General features: G+C 37.9%; 2 protein-coding genes and 1 long non-coding RNA gene across 10 annotated transcripts in view; 2 read left to right on the forward strand and 1 right to left on the reverse strand.

The window, feature by feature from the left end:
• LOC138011167 (rRNA-processing protein UTP23 homolog) overlaps positions 1–7097 on the reverse strand; it is a 51508-nt gene extending 44411 nt beyond the window's left edge. For all 6 annotated transcript variants that reach the window (XM_068858137.1, XM_068858139.1, XM_068858140.1 and 3 more), the window contains exons 1-5: positions 6960–7097; positions 5707–5796; positions 3787–3933; positions 1120–1194; positions 61–140 (exon numbers count right to left, since the gene is read on the reverse strand). In XM_068858137.1, coding sequence (XP_068714238.1) covers positions 61–140; positions 1120–1194; positions 3787–3933; positions 5707–5796; positions 6960–7062 — 495 coding nt within the window. In that variant the 5' untranslated portion in view covers positions 7063–7097. The remainder of the gene's footprint in view (positions 1–60; positions 141–1119; positions 1195–3786; positions 3934–5706; positions 5797–6959) is intronic.
• Positions 7098–7308: 211 nt separating this feature from the next.
• Positions 7309–20000, forward strand: part of LOC138011191 (translocon-associated protein subunit delta-like) — a 31432-nt gene continuing 18740 nt past the window's right edge. Inside the window, exons 1-6 of one of the 3 annotated variants that reach the window (XM_068858155.1) lie at positions 7309–7444; positions 12201–12319; positions 12902–12976; positions 13846–13935; positions 15920–15982; positions 16948–17135. In XM_068858155.1, the coding sequence (XP_068714256.1) occupies positions 7384–7444; positions 12201–12319; positions 12902–12976; positions 13846–13935; positions 15920–15982; positions 16948–17058 (519 nt within the window). In that variant the 5' untranslated portion in view covers positions 7309–7383 and the 3' untranslated portion in view covers positions 17059–17135. Of the gene's footprint in view, positions 7445–12200; positions 12320–12901; positions 12977–13845; positions 13936–15919; positions 15983–16947; positions 17136–20000 lie in introns of those variants that run through there. The other 2 variants (XM_068858156.1, XM_068858157.1) reach the window with 2 other exon arrangements.
• LOC138011195 (uncharacterized) overlaps positions 18610–20000 on the forward strand; it is a 3593-nt gene continuing 2202 nt past the window's right edge. Inside the window, exons 1-3 of the long non-coding RNA XR_011124644.1 lie at positions 18610–18710; positions 19333–19381; positions 19814–20000. The exon at positions 19814–20000 is cut by the window's right edge and continues 2202 nt beyond it. This is a non-coding gene — a long non-coding RNA (uncharacterized lncRNA). The remainder of the gene's footprint in view (positions 18711–19332; positions 19382–19813) is intronic.

The raw sequence follows: 20000 nt of genomic DNA on the forward strand, positions 1-20000 counted from the left end.
CTTGCAAATTCAGTTTAAAGGAATGTCTAAACATCAAGTCTCTAAACAGATATGACAAACCTTGTCAGACGCTTTGCAGGATGAAACTGATGGTTTGTCGAGTAAAATTGTATTGCGATAAATATGAAGAAGAGGCACACCTAACAAAATTTTAAAAAAAAAGAAAAAAGTTATCATTTATCTGAAGTGGTGAAGCCACTGGAAAAGGATTGACTAGTGGGAATTCTGAATATCTGGCTCCAGTTGTTCAAACGATGTATAGCGCTATCCATCGGATAAATCACTAGAGTGGCTTTCAATTGAGTGTCGAAAGTAATTAGATAATTACTTGGTTTTGCATTACTTCACTTGGTGATTGGTTCAAAGTTCTCGCGCCACTTTTTCAACCAATCAGAAGTGAAACCAAAACCAATCGCAGCTTGCGCGTGCACATTTTCCTGCGCTTTGTGTCGGCTACGTGTAACTACCGGTACTTCGAGTTTTGATTGGTTTACTGGATTGTCTCCGTCCTTTTTGATTGGCCAAAGTAATTACTCTGGTTTTGGTTTTACCACACCCATTTGAAAACCGCTCTATCCACTGGATCACTCAATTGGTTTTGCTAGTGTTTATCTGCTGGATAGTGCTTTCCATAGACCCTTTGCATATATGGCGCCTAAATTTGAATACCAATACTTTGAACATCCTTAGCCTCGTACTTACGTTTCTAGACAAAGGATTGTGAAGCTTAGGATGTACATTGCAATTTATGCAAAGGGTCTATCGTTTGAAAAACTGGGGCCCGGCCTTGACGAAAAACTATCCCTGATGGAATACGATCCTTGAGGTGATTGTTGATCCAAGGACTGTCCTTTGTCCTTTTTTTTTTGTCTTTTCAAAATGCAGCCCCCCCCCCCCCCCCAAAAAAAAAACAAAACAAAACAAAAACAGATTTTACCCACAGCATAGTGGTATCCACCCTTCGAACAATTTGGGCCAAAAATTCTGCATTGTAGGTACAAGAGGCAGAAAAAGGTTTCTCCTTCAAAATAATGTACAATGTAGATCACCTTTTGGAGCCCCAACTGTCTATAGTCTCACTGCATGGAAAAAGGAAAGGCCTGTGGGAATGCTAAATACCTGGAATTTTCTGTAAATGATGTTTCAGATCCCTGTCTTGGGAGGCAACAAAGTAGTGCTGTGGATTCTCAGTTCCTTAAAGAAAAATGGTTCAATGCTGTTAAGTATTGAAAACCAGGCCACATGGTCAGAATCAAACTTTTAAAGTAATATTAATTCTGCCGTTAATTCTGCTATTAATTCTGCCATGTACACACACATTGCATTCCTAAACTATTAAGTCTTTGACATCATTTTCTCCTTGTTTCAGCCCTCTCAATATTTTAAAGTTGGTAATGGTGGACCATTAAATAGGAAAATCCCAGTTAAAATAAACAGGTGTCTTTGAAATCAAGGCTTAAGGTGATTCCTTAGTAATAGAAGTTGTCGTAAGATTTTTTTAAAACGTTTCTCGATTGTTCCCTATATTATGGTGACTCGAAATGTGCAATCAAAAAAGTAGGTCACCAAGCTCGTTTGAGAGACATAACTTGCTCAAGTTACTCATTTAAGCATTGCGCCTTCATCTATCAAGGCCAAGTTTATTCCATCGGTTCAGGCTACGTTTCGCAGGAACAGGAAGCACAGCTTTGACGTAATTCTTGAAATAACAAAACAGGTGAATTGTGTTGCTCAAAAGGAATAATTTAATGTTTGTTTTATGGCACAGGCACAAGTCTTGAAAAGGCACTGACTACAAATGTTCTTCGGGTGCGTGATCTCGAGGAGACAATTTTGTGTCCACGAGTGATGGCTACGAATACTATCTTTCCTGTAACTTTTTTTTCTGACGTAAATTTGTTGTAATTTTTTTACAGCGCAAAGAAGATCAGTAAGAGAATAAAATTATGCAAAAAAAAAGATAGGTCACCAACCTCGTTTAGGAGAAAACAGAAAGCAAATCAAGCTCGACCCCTCGACAACACGTCTCCCCGATAGCGCGGTTTCACTTTCACTGTCGGACTTAAATGTTCTTTAGCATCATCAAGGCTATCACTCGACTTTTTGTTTTGTGAGAGTTGAAAAAGTTTCTTGTTTTGCTCTTTACTGCTGTGCTATGAAAACGGCCATTCTTCTTTATAGCGAGCTTTCCCTCGCGAAAGGTCGCCATTTTGAAATGGTTTTGGCCACGTTCGATATATCAATATTCACACATGGGTACGAGTCTTCATGGTTTAATTTAAACATTTTTTTGTTTAGAATATCCGTTGAGACTTGTAAGACAAAGAGCCATGAAATTTGACCATAAAGCCTCTTAGCCATGCCTGAATAAGAACGGGGCTTACGCTGTGTTATGCGCAGAACAGGATGCGCAGTGCAATACTAGGGAATCACCTTAAGACTTTGGTCACTTAGTGTTTGGTTAACACAGAACTTTTTATTTATTTGAAATCTAAAGAAAAATAAGAATTGATTTTTTGGTCACAGTAACACTTTAAGGCAACCTGTCATGATTGTAACAATTAAGTCAACAACTACCTCCTCCCATTTGGAAGATCATCATACACATCTAATATTGCCTTCACCTTTGTTTACAAAAACAAGGGCTCTCTAAAGAAGAGAATGACAAAACTACCAAATGTGTGGAGGAGGCAGAAAGACCTTTCAGTCTCCTCATTTTTCATCATCATCTCCTCCACTTCCTTTATTCATTTTAAATGAGGGAAGCGTGAACATAAAAAAGTTGAAATTATTCATTACAATTGTTAGTTTTGTTTGAATTGTTATTCAGGTTATAAAAGAATGGAGTACTGAATAACTGGCTTCTTGGCTAGGGGCTCTTCCACAAAAACCAATTGAAAGTGTTAACATTTTTTACAAAAGCCACCTTCTGATCTAACTCAACAAACTAACAGTCATTTGAAAACAGTAAAATAATGAGATCTTGCAACACACTATCAATATTGGTATTTGGGAGGGGCAAATATATCTTAAAGCTGGAATTTTCCCTAGAGTTTAGTCCAAGATTGTAACTCATTTCTCTCTAGATAACTTGCTTGATAACTGTAGCTTAAAGGGGTAACAAAATTGAAAATCTTAGTTGAACAGGGCCAAATTTTTGGGACATAGCAAATTTCAGCCCGGTTTTCACTGAAACATGAAAGTAATCTCTCTGAGGACTGAATCATTTCTGTGCTAAACTTAGGCTTAGCTACATAATTCCAGAACTTTTTTGGGAATTCTAGACATCAAAATGAATTTTAGAAAGTCTCGGGAATTTAAGAAAAAAATTGACAATTTCAAAAATTTCAGAGCAATTTGAACTTTCACCTGACATGCTGGAAACTTTTCACAGGCACAAACGTTGACAAAATGTGTTTTTTTGTATTCCAACCTACCAGGAGAGGGGTCAGTCGGTTCATATCCATTCCTCATCAGTGGTTATTCACCAAAAGGGGTCCTACAGTGCATCTAAGCAGCGGTTTCTCGCCACAGTTTCAGAATAAGAAACGAAATTTATGAGAATTTTCAGGAATTTTAGAGAGTTTTTGGAGAATTTTAGACATTTCTTTTGTTTGGGAAATTCCGGAAAGAATTTTAGACATTTTTTTGGGAATTATGTAGCTAAGCCTAGCTAAACTGGTGCACAGAATGTTCTGGTTTAGCACAGCACCTTATAAGTGGGCCACAGGTACACCAAGTTTGAGTGCATGAATGGCAGAAGAAACAAGTATGAATCCCATTTACCTATCATACTTTGGATGCACTCAGCCGCTGGAACAGCCTTTTTGTGATGGCTGCATTTGTGCAGCTTGCATCTCTTTGCAATAGAGACTGCTCCTGACAGCTGTGGACCAAGAGCTTCACCCTCCGCAATCACACATCTTGTGGTTACTGAACTTAAGTCAAGTATTTCTACCAATCACGACGAAGATGATTATAATGACAATGATAACGATGATGATGTTCAATTCCTGTTTTGTAGGAGAATTGTTTAGTACCCTTTTGTAATATTTGTTCCATAATGAAGGGATCACACTATAAGTATAAGTTGTTCTCTCGCTGCTAATAATTTTACTACAAACAATAATATGGAATGCATGTGATATAACACAATATCAGATTTGTTGGGAAATCAGTAGCCTTTCTTGCTAGATAGCCAAACAGCATGACTCCCCAGCATGTGGTATATCGAGATGGTCATCCAACCAGGTATTAAACCCATCAAACAGGACTTGTCTTCCCTTGGGTGATCCGTAACACTATAACATGAGATCGACGTTATCTGTCCTAGAACAGTGTGGCACCCAAACGATGAAATCGTATCACAATCAGTACCCTATGGACATCCTCCAGGACTAACACAATTGGAATGCATTTTCCTTCGTCAAACGCAATAATAATAATAATAATAATAATAATAATAATAATAATAATAATAATAATGATATAATTGTTATTAATATTAATAATTGAGTTATCACACTGAACAATTTTAAAGGCCAGCGGACTGGTTTTTAAGCCCAACAGTGATGCTCAGCTATACCTGCAGGAAAGCCACTGTTAAGCATACTATGTGCTTGCAGGCACCAGCAGATCTTAAAATGATTTTTTTTTTTGCCTTGCTTTGCCTTTGTTTGCCCCACAACCAAAGGAAAGGAACAGAATCTCAAACAATAATGTTATTATAGCCCCTGGAGCACTTTCCCAATCTCATGATCCACTAACTAGCTCAAACTGACCAGGTGTACTCCTCGGCAGTTAAGGCAAGTTTACTTGTGCCGTTAGAGAGAAGCAAGTCAGTTATTTGCAAAGAGTAGGATACAGAGTTCCCAGTTCATAATTATGGTAAAAATATCAGTGGCATCAATCATCTTTATTGATGTGCCACGCAGATCTGGTCAGGGTGTAGGGCTGGCGGCTGGGTCCAATAACTAATCCCAGACTCAGCATCTGATTTGGTTGAGTTTGTTGGTTCTCTACTCTGCTCCCAGTGGCCTTCGTTTTTTCTTGTTCATTTTTATTAACCCTTTGATACCCAAAACGGCCTAAATCGGCCAGACTTAGTATTTTACTCCAGATGTCTAACGCCAGACGATTTTACTCATCAATGGGGAACCCCCAGGAGTCAGCATAGTTGCGTTTTCACATTCAGAAAATAGACGGACAATCTTAACGGAGCAGTAATATGTAGTTTAAATAAAAGGCTGTTTTTGAATCAAGAGTTTCCGTTGACTGCAGTGAGAATTTTGGCGGGAAAAACCTTTTCATTCGAAAGCAAATGCTTAAAGCAACATGTATAAGCCCCTAATTGTTGCTTCTTTGATTTTTATTTTATGTGTGGGCATTTAAGATTTTGCTGTCTCGTCTCTGGTATTTGAGCCAAACTGTTAACATGCGAAAAAGTTGTCTCGCCTTCCAGGGTTATCCTACATGTACCGGCAGAGGCGTCACAAGTTGTCTCGCCCACCTCATGTAAACGGTTGATGGAATTTTTTAAACAAAGGAGTGGAAAAATATCTTGCCCAGGGTAACTCGGGGGGAGGCTTGTCTCGGGTACCCCGAGACCATATACAACTGTAAACAGGCCTTAAACTAATTGGAAAAGCATGCGCAGTACACATGGATATCATATCAAGTTCAATTCAAACTCAACTGAAAGGATACGTAATTGAATCGTTCCATCTAGGTATTTTGGCAGCTGTTCTTTAATGACTATTCGAGACTGTAACGCCGCCTGACAAAAAGTTCCGTCCACTGCATGGATATGAGAATAAAACTTCAAAACTTGAGTGACATGTGATGACTACTCTCAGGACGTAACATGTCGATCAAAGTCGATCATCGAAAACGTAGTCGATAAGTCGATGATACTCGATATTTGTCGATAATTGTCAATCGACAAGTTTAACTTGTCGATAAAAGTCGATAATCACAAGATTTTCAACCGAATATCGATTTTATCGACAAAAATGCTGACACATTTTTCAATCGCCCACGAAAATGTAAACAGCTTTCACGTAAATCCGTATGGCAATAAAGTTGAATAAAAAACTGAACAACCAAGGGGTCTGTCATTCATTACAAAATCGAATGTTTAAATTACCTTGAGAAATGATCAGTTAGTGTCAGCTGAGCTCTGCTGAGACTGAAGGGGTAGTTTCTAAAGAAACTGTGATGCTGCGTCGGTGGGGAAGTAGTATACAAAAATTGGTTTTATCAACGGAGTTGATAATGTAAATTGGCCACCGTACAGAGATTCTAAAAGCTGACATTTCGAGCGTTAGCCCTTCGTCAGAGCGAATCGTTAGTCTGCTGAGACTGCTGAGCTAACTCGTGTCCTGTAGCATAACTCATAACTCGAAACCAGCCTAGTCCCTAGGGCCCCTTCTTTCCGCGAGTCGGAAAGATGAGAGACCCTGGGAACTCTAAGTGATCATTCGGGAGACGGAGCGGGCAAAATTTAGAAATTTAGAAGCATGTAGCAGAAAAGGGTAATTTCTCTGTGTTTATTCAGGTTTATTTGAGGTTCCAATTACAATGTAAATCGGTAAAATAAAGTCTTGGCATAGCCAATCCTGCTTCAGTAAACTGTGCTTGGCAACTGTAGCCTCGTCTCCCGCCATAAACCTTTTTTTTTTTGTATTTCCGATACTTGTCGATTGAAATCGATCAAAGTCGATCACAGTCGATCAAAGTCGACAATCACAAAAAAATGTGTGATCGACTTTTATCGACATCCGATATTTGTCGATTGATTAGTATCGAATTTGATCGACAACGATCGACTTTTATCGACTATCGAAATTATCGACATGTTACGTCCTGCTACTCTTAAGGGTTGCAAGTCAAATAGCAACTTAAATGAATCCACATTTAAACATATAGTTGAGAAAGACGTAATAAAAGGATAGACTAACCTAATATTTGGTAAGGTTGGAAAACTCCGAAGGCATTCTTGAACAACGTTAGATACCTTTTTGCATGCTTTACTCGCTTTATCCTCATCGTGCCTTTTCTCATACATCAAGTGTTGACTACGGATATGCCAAACCGCTGTTTAATCTGTCGTACGGCTCGATGCCTCGATCGGGTGGTAACACAGGCTACTTGAATATAACGTTATAAATTAGAGGATAGATGATCTTTTTTTTTGTATTTATACAAATTTGACTTGAAAGCTTTCCTTTTTCTCTCGGATTATCATATAAAGGCATGCAAGAAAAATATTCGCAAAGATGTTACACACCACAAAAATAGCCGTTTCTTGGGTATCCTGTGGACAGCATTCTTGACTATTTATCACGTGATCGTCTTCCATGCTTCCCTTTTCAAGCGTGTATCATGGCGGCGTGGTTCATTGTTCTTGCCGTCTTGGCGGTTTTTGCGCCTTTAAATTCTTCAGGTGAGTTCTACACTACCACAGCAAAATATTTATGTTCCCCTTAAGGGTGTACTTTTATTTTAACTCGCTATTATGGCAGCATTTGGGACATTTTGTCATCTTTCAAGACGGATACACTCTTCAACGAGGCAAGCATTTATAAAATTAATTTGTCGGTCTTGTTTCGTAATTCGCCTCTGCGCGCTGTGTTTTTGTGTTGTGGTTCTAATTTGTGGAACGATTCTAGAATACCAGGTCACTATTAGGTTCTTGTGAGATGGGACCTATGGTTTATAGTATTTCCCCGAGAAGCCTTGGAAGTCCATAGGCAGCCCAAGTTCGCGTCACTGGAGAGCGTGTAATAATTGATTACTAGTGGGAAGATGACCTTTGAGTGCAAGCGGTGTTGCGTTACAGGCGGCCGTTGAGAATTTAAACGCGTTGTAACTGCAACTGTATGGGAAATAAAATACCGTCGATTATGAAGCCTAAAAAACGCTCAATTTAACATTCATTCAATAAAAGGGATTAAAATGACTCACCTCTGGTGTATTCTTGTGCTTTTTGGAGCATATTTTACCTTTTCGGGAATTCCGTGTTTCCAGTGTTCTAAGAAGAAGTCAAGGCTGCACACTACGATTCCGACCGTTGTCAGCTCAGAGGCGGTTTGCGCCTCGAAAATCCATCCCAGACGCAATTTTTTTCACGCAAAGCTAAAGCCACATCATTTGCGAACCTCGGTGAATGTTTCGTCGTCAAAAATCCCCAAGCACTTGGCTGGAAATGAGCATTTTCTGCTTCCAATTACACGATACACGATAGCTGATGAAGTTAACGGCTGGTGATCATGTATCATGACTTGAAGCTTGGGCCCGAGGTCTAATCAACTCCATCCGACGAGCAGAGATGTATCCAGAGTGCGTCATTGCATCCTGGGACGCACTCGTTTTCCTTTTGGACGCATAGATTATGGAACAAAGGGTCCAATTGGACGCAGAAAAAAAAATCGAATGTTTATGCAAATTACAAACGCCAGGAAAAACATGCGAATGGCGTATTTCACAAGGAAATTGAACATTCCCATTTCTCACAACGGAAAAATGATCGAGTTCCTTAAATTTCAAGATAAGCTGTTATTTTCGGATTTTTGTAGTCAAATAATTTCGTTTTTTCAACCATTGTGTCCAGCTTCAGGAGTTCAGTTTTGAATTCGCACGTGTTGCGTGACATGATCTGAGCTGTTTGTTAGGCGAAACAATCGGCGACACCTTTCGATCTTCCGCCAGTGATAACTAAACATTTCAGTCGAAGTTCAGTTTGTTGCATACTTTTCAAGTGAATTTCAAGCATTAGTTCGCTTATCGTGAGAGAAATGACAGAGAATCCAACTGCAAAGTATGTTAAATTTTTGTTTTGTGCAACCCTGTTGATATTAATTCCGGGTGCGCACGTGTCATCGTCTCGGTTCTTGTCTTGCACGTAACTTGTCTGTTTTGCCAATTATGCAACTTTTCTTCGGAGTTAGTGTTAAAATTAACGTGTTGAACATGAAACTTGAATGTATTCAATCGCTTGATTATTAACATTGGCCGTGGCGAAGTCACGGCCGCACAGGCCGATGATGAACTGTGTATCGATCGCTTACATTTGTTTACTCTTTTGTTCCTAAATTACACCTCAAATGTTGTTGAAATAAATGATGCTCTTTTAGGGAAAATTGAGATTCAGTTCTGTTTTTTTTCACTGTGGAGATCTAGATAATTTATCAACTGGAGCCAACAGTTCCTAGAGCATACGGATTCCTCGAGACGTTTTCAGATGTGATCGATGGAGCTTTGACAGCCCATACATTTTGATTGATGAATCAACAGTTTCAAAGAAATTGATCATTTTAAGTACATGTTTTTGGGAAGAGATAAGGCTTTATATTTGTCCAGTTAGAAATCTGAAAGGGTACTGCAGCAGCAATTAAGAGGCAATAGATCGCATGTTAATTCTTGAATATTAACTAGCTGGACCCCCAAAATTTTGCAATGGACCCCCAAATTTTTCAAAAAGGGGTCCAGAGGACCCCCAAATTTGAAAACCTGGATACATCTCTGCGACGAGGTACAGTCATTTCATGTACAACACTTACCCCATCCCCACAGCGGCTTCTCGAACAGCTCCCATGGATACGAGAAGCCGCTGTGGGGATGGGGTAAGTGTTGAGCGTTTTTTAGGCTTCATAATCGACGGTATTTTATTTTCCATGCAAAGTCTTACAACGCGTTTAAATTCTCAACGCCTGTAACGCAACACCGCTTGCACTCAAAGGTCATCTTCCCACTAGTAATCAATTATTACACGCTCTCTAGTGACACGAACTCGGGCTGCCTATACGAAGTCTAACGATTTTACAGCGCACCAGTGGCTCAGTTGGTTGAGCACCGGGCTGCCATGCAAGAGGTCGTGAGTTCGACTCCGGCCGGACCAACACTCAGGGTCTTTAAAGGGAACCTCCACTAAAACAACAAAATAGCTTTAAACCACAGAACATAATGTTAACAATTGGAATTGCTCAATCTTTTTCCAATGAAAGCGTTTGTATTCGAGAAAAATAAATTCCAAAAACGCTTATTTTGGTTTTTAAATTTCCTGGGCGCCGCCATCTTGAATAATTGTGACGTAACTTGGTTGCCCTATTGTTCCAGAACAATCGCTCTTTGTATCAGAACAATAGGGCAACCAAGTTACGTCACAATTATTCAAGATGGCGGCGCCCATGAAATTTGAAAGCCAAAATAAGCGTTTTTGGAATTTATTTTTCTCGAATACAAACATTTTCATTGGAAAAAGATTGAGCAATTCCAATTGTAAACATTATGTTCTGTGGTTTAAAGTTATTTTGTTGTTTTAGTGGAGGTTCCCTTTAAATAACTGAGGAGAAAGTGCTGCCTTTGTAATTACATCCGCAAATGGTAAGACTTTCAAGTCTTCTCGGATAAGGACGATAAGCCGGAGGTCCCGTCTCACAAATAATTTCCATGTTCATTAGTTCCCTGTAGGACGTTAAAGAACCCGCACACTATTCGGGAAGAGTAGGGGATGAAGTTCCCGGTGTTGTGGCTGTCCTCTGTGATTATATGGGTGGGTGGATATAGCAGGTCCACATCAGCTGAATAGCTGCCAAAACTTCAACCTGCTTAAACAAATAACAAACAAACAAACAGTTGTAATGGTTAAACAAAATATGCTGAAATTGCAGTCAGGAATTTGCATAATGACTATAAGAAATGTTGGACACTGACTTATTTGAACGTCAAACGATGAGAGAACGTCGTTTGACGTTCAAATAAGTCAGTGTCCAACATTTCTTATAGCCAGTTGTAATGGTTATAACCTAGCCCTTAGCATTATTAGCATGCCAACCTGTTGGTTGGGTTCAAAACTGTGACCTTAATAGACTACAGTGTACTTTGAGGATACAGTGGCCATTTTGGTTCTATTGTTGAAAAAGATATTATTGGATGCTCAAGGGGCAAATTAATGTGTATTTTGCCCCCTGGGCATAACCATCATGTTTTTAAACAATAGAAATCGAAATGGCCGTATGATAAAATAGTCTTCACATATTCCTTGCATGGAAGTCTGGTTTTCAACATGGCACTGAGCCATGTGGTTGGTGGTCGGTGCTCTTGAGAGTGCAGAGATTATTATTAAGCATCACGATTACGGCAAAGGGCAAGCGTTAATTAAAATTTGTGTTTTGCCAAAACTCAAAGAAATGTTTCATTTTAGCTTATATTTTGCCTGTTTGCTACAGATATTGAGTGACTATCTGTAGCAAACAGACAAAATACATGTACAAACTAAAATGAAACACAAATGGGTTGCAATAAATCAGTTGAATGTGTTGCGTGCTGGAATAACCAAGAGATGTCTGGGAACAAGGCATAAGTGAAAAGAACTCCCGAATATGATATAAGGCACCCAACAAAAGTGTGACAATGAGCAGTTACCCTTTTAAACTATTATTTAGTTAGTTATACACTGTTACAGTTACTTCGGTTAAAGATTAAGTTAAGCAGTTCCTAAAGCAAGTTTACTGTCTTTCATGGCCATTCAGGTATTGATCTTGATTACCGGTAACTTCAAACTCCCAAGTTCTACAGACTGTAGACAACAATGCTTGGCTTCATGATTCATTGGATTCTTTCCACTCACTGGATTTTCTGTGTACACATACTCATACAGAGGACTTCATAATAACTCTGAATTCTTTGTCTTCCTGTTTTGGCTATCGTCTCTTTCTTCTTTCCGGATATACATGTAGCGAGGTCAAATGTTATAGTTCCTCCATAGTTGTTGCAGTTGACTATACATATACATGTAGCATCCATAGTATACGTTCAATCACTGCCAGCCATGAGGATAAGCCCTTGGGCAAAATAAGAGACTCAGCCCCTTCTATTATTTTACAAGCCTGCTTTTATACTTATACTCTAAGCATCTAGAATGTTCTGTAGCTATTTATAGTGTAATAATCATTACAAGGTCTACTACACTGTACATGTATTTTGTGGAAACTGCTGAGTCGTATCAAAGAAATTTCTGGAATATTACAGATTGTAAGATAATTCTAGAAATGTCTGGAATTGCATTACAGATAAACTAAAAGTAATTCTGATCCTCATAACAAACGAAGAATTTTACTATTGGTGGGAGAATTCTTGCTGCCACAAAATCATATTGTCACACAATTTCTTTCTTGTTAATTCATTATTTTGACTTTTAGGTGAAACTTGTGTTGGAGCCAAGCCAACCCCTGAAATCTACACCACAAGGAACATTCTTCTGTCTACAGAAAGTGTATTTATTGTTGAGTTTTCTCTCAGATGTGACAACAATCCAAAGGTATCAAAAATGACTTGACCTTTATTCCTTGTTAATGAGTTTCTGAAGAAAATGAAAAATGACAGACATCGTATTAATTTTTGTTCATGATTTATTACCCATTGTCAATTACATTCAACGACGGGACATGCAAGTTTGTTGGGGGTTCTGTCAAGACAGTTGATAGGAGCTTTTAATTTGTAACAAAGATACTATGATTCTCAGTTGATTATGACGCTAGGGGAGTTTGGTGACAAAGTTTCAGCTTAAAAGTTACCATGTTGTCAAGGACAACTTGCTTCATTTCCAAGGGTAACTTTTTGGGGTGTGATGTCATTTATCTGGTAACTGTTGCCAGTTTGAATTTAAGCGTTGCCATTTGTAAATTTTGGCAGGCCCATCGCTCGTGAAGTCTAGGCCCTAAAAGTTACTTTTGGAAATGAAGGAAGTTGCCCTTGACAACATGGTAACTTTAACGTAGAAACTTTGTCACCCAACTTTTGTAGTGTCATACTCAACTGGGAATCGTAGTAACTGTATATGGCCCTTCTGAAAGTGTGTAACCATACAATGAGTTTAAGAAGTATTGCTTTGCAAAAACAGGGTGTGAGCTTATATGCTGAAGTAAATGGAAAAGTTTTACCTGTGACAGTATCATCTGATGATGCAAAATACCAGGTCAGTTTAACACCTCACTCAATAAAATGACTTGATCAACATTGAACAAGAGCTGTTGAATGATAATAATAATTATTGTTGCAATGTACATGTAGTAATCCAGAATTATTGTCATATTTTGTATAGTTGCATTTAAGTTTCTGTGGCAACCTCACTTTGGATTTAGAGTATCAAAATGGCTGACAGGAGGTTTGCTATTTCCCATATAAGAAAATTCCTATCCATGAACATCTGAGATCCTTGGTCACGCCTTCGTAACCTCCAAGGTGGACCATCGCAACTCTCTACTATACAGTTTTCCGAAATATGTCGTTAAAAAGCTTCATTCAATACAGAATGCTGCTGCTTGACTTATTACACATTCCTGCAAGTATGACCATGTCGCCCTTATCCTTTTTGACCTGCACTGGCTTCCGGTTTCAGAGTGAATCAAATAGGCCATTTCCGAGTTCATGTCTCCCTCATCTTCAAAGCGAGTCTAAGTGCGAAGTTTTTCTTATGAAAATTAGTTTTCATTCATGTGTAAAACAGAACTAATTATCATCACAGAAACTTTGCACGTAGACTCGCTTTGAAGATGAGGGAGACATGAACTCGGAAATGGCCTATTCAAAATCATTGTGCTCACCTGCATGTACAAAGCTCTTCATCAACAGTCTCTTATCTACTTTCAAGACCTGATACTCTAGAACATTGCAGTGCTCTTCATCATTACGTCTGGATCCTTTTAACGTTGTAGCTTTAATCTTGAGTCACATGGCTCAAGAGCTTTCTGTTTCTGCTCCTGAACTCTGGAACAAGCTACCAAATGGTATTCGCTCTTGTAGCAATTTAAAACTCTTTTTCACATGTGGTTTTCATAATCACAGGTGAGCTGGGCAGATTCCCACAAGGAGGCAAAAGCTGGGCTTTATACACTGAGTTTTTATGATGATGAAGGATATGCTGCTTACAGAAAGGTACAGTAGCATTCTTGTTTGCATCTGAGAATAGGCAACTTTCACGATAGTGCCATTGGACTACATGTACAACTACCACAATTCAGTTTGTATTTTGTTTTCATTGTGGGGTAGAAATACTGTAACAATACATTGTAGCTCTACATGTAAATAACTTGAGACAAGCAAAACCTAAAGGATTCTGGTAGTTGTAGTCAAATGGCATCATCATTGTCTTATTTTTATTTGTTTTGTACAACACTTCTTGATGAGGCTTCCCCAATGGGTAGCTTTGTTTTTTAAGTCAAGTCCAGTCTATGATGAACTTTCTGTCAATCCAATGAAAAGGAATGATTACATATCAAGCCAAATCAAGTCTGATTACTGGAACTTGAGATTTATTAATACACGTAATTTATGATTTACCAGAGTAACATAAAATACATGTAACATGTAACTTTACGTCTAATGTGTTTAACACAAATTGCTCGAAATGGAAATACAATACTTTTTTTGTCCACCCAAATTTTGAATAAGGATTGTTTCCAGTTTAAGAGAAAACAAAAACAATGCTTATTCAAAATTTGGGTGGACAAACAAAGAGTATTGGGGTATCTTCCGTTTCGGGCAATTAATGGACTAAACTTGTTATATTTAACAGAAAGTGACTCGACATGAAATTTTAACTTCAGTTGGTGGGTCACTAATAGCACTTATGTTCAATGTTGATCGTTTGCCTTTCTGTTGTTACAAAATAGTTGTTGTTGCCATCTATTGATATGACAGAAACATATTCAATAAACGACTTGAAATGAAGATGAAGAAAGTGAGACAAATAGGGTAACTCATCTCAGTGGTAACCCTTGCCAACAAGGCTTGACTATTGTGATTATTCTCAAACAGGTGGCTCCTTCTATTTTGCATTCTTACTCAAGTGAATTGATGACCTGGTGTGCCTGTGACATCCCATAAAACAGGCAGATTGTTTTGACTTTGTCATGTGCATCATGCACATGTAAACGCTCTTTTGCCTCAATAGTTTACATGTACATTAAGTTTGCATTGCTCCCACCTGCAAACCAGAGTCATTTGCCTTAGTATATTGTTATGACGCACACCTACAATACAGTGTTGCAAAAATGCAGCTGGTTTGGTGAAAATGGCTCCTTGTTTAACAATTAGACCCGTTGCCTTAAGAGTGGTTTTCAATTGAGTGTCGAAAGTATTTAGCAAATTACTTTATTGGTTTTGCATTGTACTTTGCTCAGTGATCCGTTCAAAGTTCTCAAGCCACTTTTTCAACTAATCAGAAGTTTAAACCAAAACTAATCGTGGCTTGCACGTGCACCTTAATTTTTCCAGCGCTTTGTGTCGGCTATGTGTAATTACTTCTAGTTTTGATTGGTTTACTGGATTGTCTCTGTCCTTTTTGATTGGCCAAAGTAATTACTCTGGTGTTTGTTTTAGGACACTCATTTGAAAACCGCTTTAAGGATGAAGGGTCTAATAATTATTGTTTTAGTATCACCCAACTTTTCAGACAGAAAAGGCAATGATAAAGTTAGCAAATGCAAGTTAAAGATTAATATTAATTTTATTTGGGAATGAAACGAAAGAAAGCGTCATGCTTTTCATTACTCAAGGACTGCACATTACTAATAGTCCTCTAGTAGCATAGCCAATTAAAATGTAGGATTTGCATTAGTCTACATGTTCTTGTTGGGTGATACTAATAAGGAAGATTTACAAAGAATGTGTCAGTGGTATTGCATTTACAATAGTTGGAGGAAAAACTTCTTTTGTAAGCTTGCATGTGAAAATAATACAATCATTTGGTAAAATGTGACAGGAGTTGTAGAATTACATGTACATTGTAAATGGAGAATTGGCAGGGTAGATGTCCATCTGTTATTGATATAGGGTTTGTGAAAAAGCAAGATGAAAGTTTGTTCAAGTAAGGAAAAAATTAATACATCTAAGTTCTTTCTTTCCTATTTTTGCCCAGGCACAGAGAAGTGGCACTGTAAATGAAGCTAAGCCTTTGTTTACGATTGACTTCAATCATAAGGTACCATGTCTGGGGGACTACCTTGTATAAAGAGTTTATGTACATCATGTACCTTGCATAAAATAGTCCAGGTTGTAGCTTGAGTTAGGCTTTTAGTGTAATCTGTTAACATTATGAATCAGTGTAACTTTTAATCTCGTGTGTATAGCTAATGGGTTACAGTAGTTCCTTAACCCATGAACTCTTCAGGCTTCCCAGTTTGTAAGATAAACTCCCAGGAGTTTATGGGTTAATAAACTGTATTGCTCCAGCTATACGTTGGTGGGTGAATGAAGCATGATTGTTTGGCTCTATTAACTGAGCTGATAGAAATTTAAGGTACAATTGTACATGTCAGCCTGCCTATGTGCCAATAGCTTTGCTCCACTGAACGAAAATAAAAACCTCCCAATCTTTGCATTTTCTATGTAAGGCTGAGGTTCAAGGCGTCAACTTTTTTATCCCCCTACAGCAGTTGAAGTAAAAATTAATTTATTCAGTAACTGCATTGATACCGTATTTACCCGTGTATAATACGCACCTCAATTTTGGACTGCATTTTGAGAAAAAAAGTTCAAGTAGAAAACAGAGAAATTGTTCATGCAAGACTTGCGTCAAAAAAATCCATGTTCTGGATAAGAAAAATTCCGCTTCTTACAACAGTAAAGTAAATATAAGCCTATGTGAGTTGTTTATGCAAACTCTAATTCGTACATGTAGTCACAATTCATCAACAAACTTGTTCATTTTGTTGCTTGTGCACAACATCATCTTGTTACTCGATACTTGACAGTCAAATACATTTTGTACTATTGCTACCCAAAGAGTTTGTGATGAACATCTATACCAAGATTAAACAATGATTGTTACATCTCTAAGAGGATCTGAAACATCTTGTGGGTAGGAATTTTCATGTGTCACCCTACAATATAATGCATTGTGTTAGCATTCTATAATAGTTGTGGTTTCAAACGTTTTTATCCTAGGGTGCTGGACGTGAAGGGCTTTTTGTTCAGACAGAATTCATTGCTGTTGTTGCGGCTTTGTTGATTTGGTGGAGTGCTAATAATGTCAAAAGCAAGATACAAGAATCGTAACTGTTTTTGTAAATGGCCGAATTTTAAATTTATTGACTGTCTTGTTTTTATTTAATAAAGTAGAATTCAAAATTAAAGTTATTGTGCTGACCTTTGTTAATGTAATAACTGGCCTTATGAAGCTTACAGAAGGTTAACTTTCCGAAGATGGAACTTTTGAGGGGCTTTGGGAGTGTCCCAGAAAAATATAATGTTCACAGCGCTTGGAACAATGCCCAGAAACTGATCACTAACTCTTTGGGTCCTGGGCAATGTAATTTTCTGGTCGTGGTTGTCTACCATGAAGGGTTTTCATTGAGTCAGCTGATGCAAGAAAGAGGTAAATATCTTAAGTAATATGATTTGTACATTGTTCAGTTGTGCAATGAAGTTTCGATTGAAAGGGCCAGAGATTACATGTATGTGGGAGAATTGTTAGCATGCTCCGTTTCAAAGAAGGAGATAATAATTTGTTTTTTCTGATGCAAACCAGTGAAAGTCCTTTTCATTTGAATATGTAAAGTGCCCCTGTGATAAAAAGATAACTTCCTTTTTTTTCTTCAGGTTTTGAAAGTTGTTTTCTCAACACCTGACTTGCAAAATTTTGATCTTTGACTTTGATCCAAAGGCTGTTTTTTGAGTGTAAATTTTCAATTTCACGGTCCACCATTACTTACGTTCAAAACTGACTGAGTGGACCTCAGAGAGTTGGATCCAGGGAAAAGTGAGGTCATTTACTCAGTAGCTTAAAATTTCAGTGTGTGGGTGCAGCTTATTATCATTTTTATACATTTGTATGTGAAATGCCAGTTTAAGTCTGAAAGCCCAAAACTCCCGTGCTGCCTATTAATTCTGCGGCATACACACGCATTGCATTCTTGAACTGCTGAGCCTTTGACATCATTTTCTCCTCAATCCAGCACTCTCAAGACTTTAGTAATGACAGACCATGAAATAGGAAAATTCCTGTTAAAATAAACAGGTGTCTTTTAAAATCAAGGCTTAAAATTTTGGTCACTTGGTGTTTAGTGAACATAGTTTTGAAATTCAAAGAAAAGTAAGAATTGATTTTTTTGGTCGCAGGGGCACTTTAACTGTAATTATTGTTTCTTGTTTAAAGTTATCTTTAGGAGGAGAGGAGGTCCCTGTCAAAAGGTAGGTTTTGAAATCTTTGATGTTTTGTCACCAAGAATTGTGGATACAGACTGTATGTGTTTTCAAGTCATGCGGTCAAAAAAACAAGTTACAATGTATTTTGATATTATTTTTATTGGGAGAAGAATAAAGAACTTTGTGTACCAAACATTTGGTTCAGTGAATTCTGCATTTTAACTCTTCTCGCTTTTAGGTACAAAGAAACAGTGACTGAGATGGTGACTGAATGTTCCCACAAGAAAGCAGAATTTGAGCCTTTATTTGCATCTGCTGCCCACAGAAAGGTATCTTGCATTTGTCTTGCTGTTAAAAATACATGTACAGTAACTTCTTACGTGATCTTTGGGGCCTCCCTCATGGATAGCTTTGTTATTAATTTTGTAAAGTCAAGTCCAGTTTATGATGATTATCTGTCAATCCAATGAAATGGAATGATTACAATTAATCAAGCCATGACAAGTCTGATTACTGCGACTTGCCTTCACAGTTACATTATGGTGTGAATAGTTGCATTACCGGTAATTTTGAACTATCATCATCATCATCATCGTCATCATCATCATCATCATCATCATAATAATAATAATAATAATAATAATACCAACTTTATTCATTTAATTCAATGAAAGGGAAGAAAACCAGAGGTTATCCCTATCAGGGGTATCAACCCACAGCCAGATGTAATATTATTGACTGAGAGTCGATTTTGATGAGGGAGGAAAACCGGTTTACCTGGAGAAAAAGCCTCAGAGTCAGGTTGAGATTGACTGAAACTCAGCCCACATACGACCTCAAGGCCAGGGTTGTACCCAGGTCACAGAGGTGGGAGGCATGGTTAATAACTGCTAAACCACCCAGTCGTATACAAAATGACACACACACATTACAGGTACTTTAAGGCATGGTTACAACACAAGTGGCAAAGTGGTACACATATCCCATTTACAAACTTGAGGAAAAACATCTAATTTTGTATGTGCAAAATATGACAAAAATTTGTGTGCTATATAATACTGTTAAGTAGTAAATCTGGCATTCGTTGTGCACATGTTACCTTTAGTATTGTGGCTTGTAAACCGTAGAATCTTGCAGGTTGGGGAAATTACTCTTTTTTTTCTTTGCTCTTTTTCTTGGGCCTAGGCACAGAGAAGTGGTACTGAGAATAGCTTAAACGGAATTCAATCATAAGGTAAGCTTAACAACTAGCCTGAAAACTTCCTCAGTCTTAGGCTGTAGCTCAAGTTGTCTGAGTTTGATGTTTTATTACATCTTTGACAGAATATGTTTCTGATTGGCTAATGAATAATGCATAAATAAGTTTAAGAATGCAGTATTGCAGTTGCTATGGAAACACTGCGATGGAGTAATTTTTGTTGAGTATATGAATAAAAAATCCTATGAACTTGTTCATTTGGTGATTCATTTTATGGACACAAGTGATGTATTGAAAGTTCGCAAAGTTGCTCAAGCTGTACTGTCGCTCACAGAACCAATCAAAATCAAGAATTGTTTAATACTGTACTTACCATTAGTCAGAAAAAGAGGTTTGTTGTTTTTAAAAGAAAAGTAAACATTGTCATGGTAATTTATAGTTTTAGATATAACCCATTTCTTTCCTCAGGCACCTCTCCAGAGTTGACGAGCAAAATCGTCTGGCGTTAGGCAATAAAATCTGTTAAATCTCATTCGCAGGAGTGCATGGGTTAAAGGATTTCTTACTCTCCTCGCTGTTGCAGTAAATTGCCACCCAATCAAGAGAATGTGATGAAAATTTCTACTATGATTTAAACCATTGCATTCTCAGAAGA

This window comes from Montipora foliosa, chromosome 7, assembly GCF_036669935.1.
Source record: "Montipora foliosa isolate CH-2021 chromosome 7, ASM3666993v2, whole genome shotgun sequence".
Lineage (NCBI taxonomy): Eukaryota > Metazoa > Cnidaria > Anthozoa > Scleractinia > Acroporidae > Montipora > Montipora foliosa.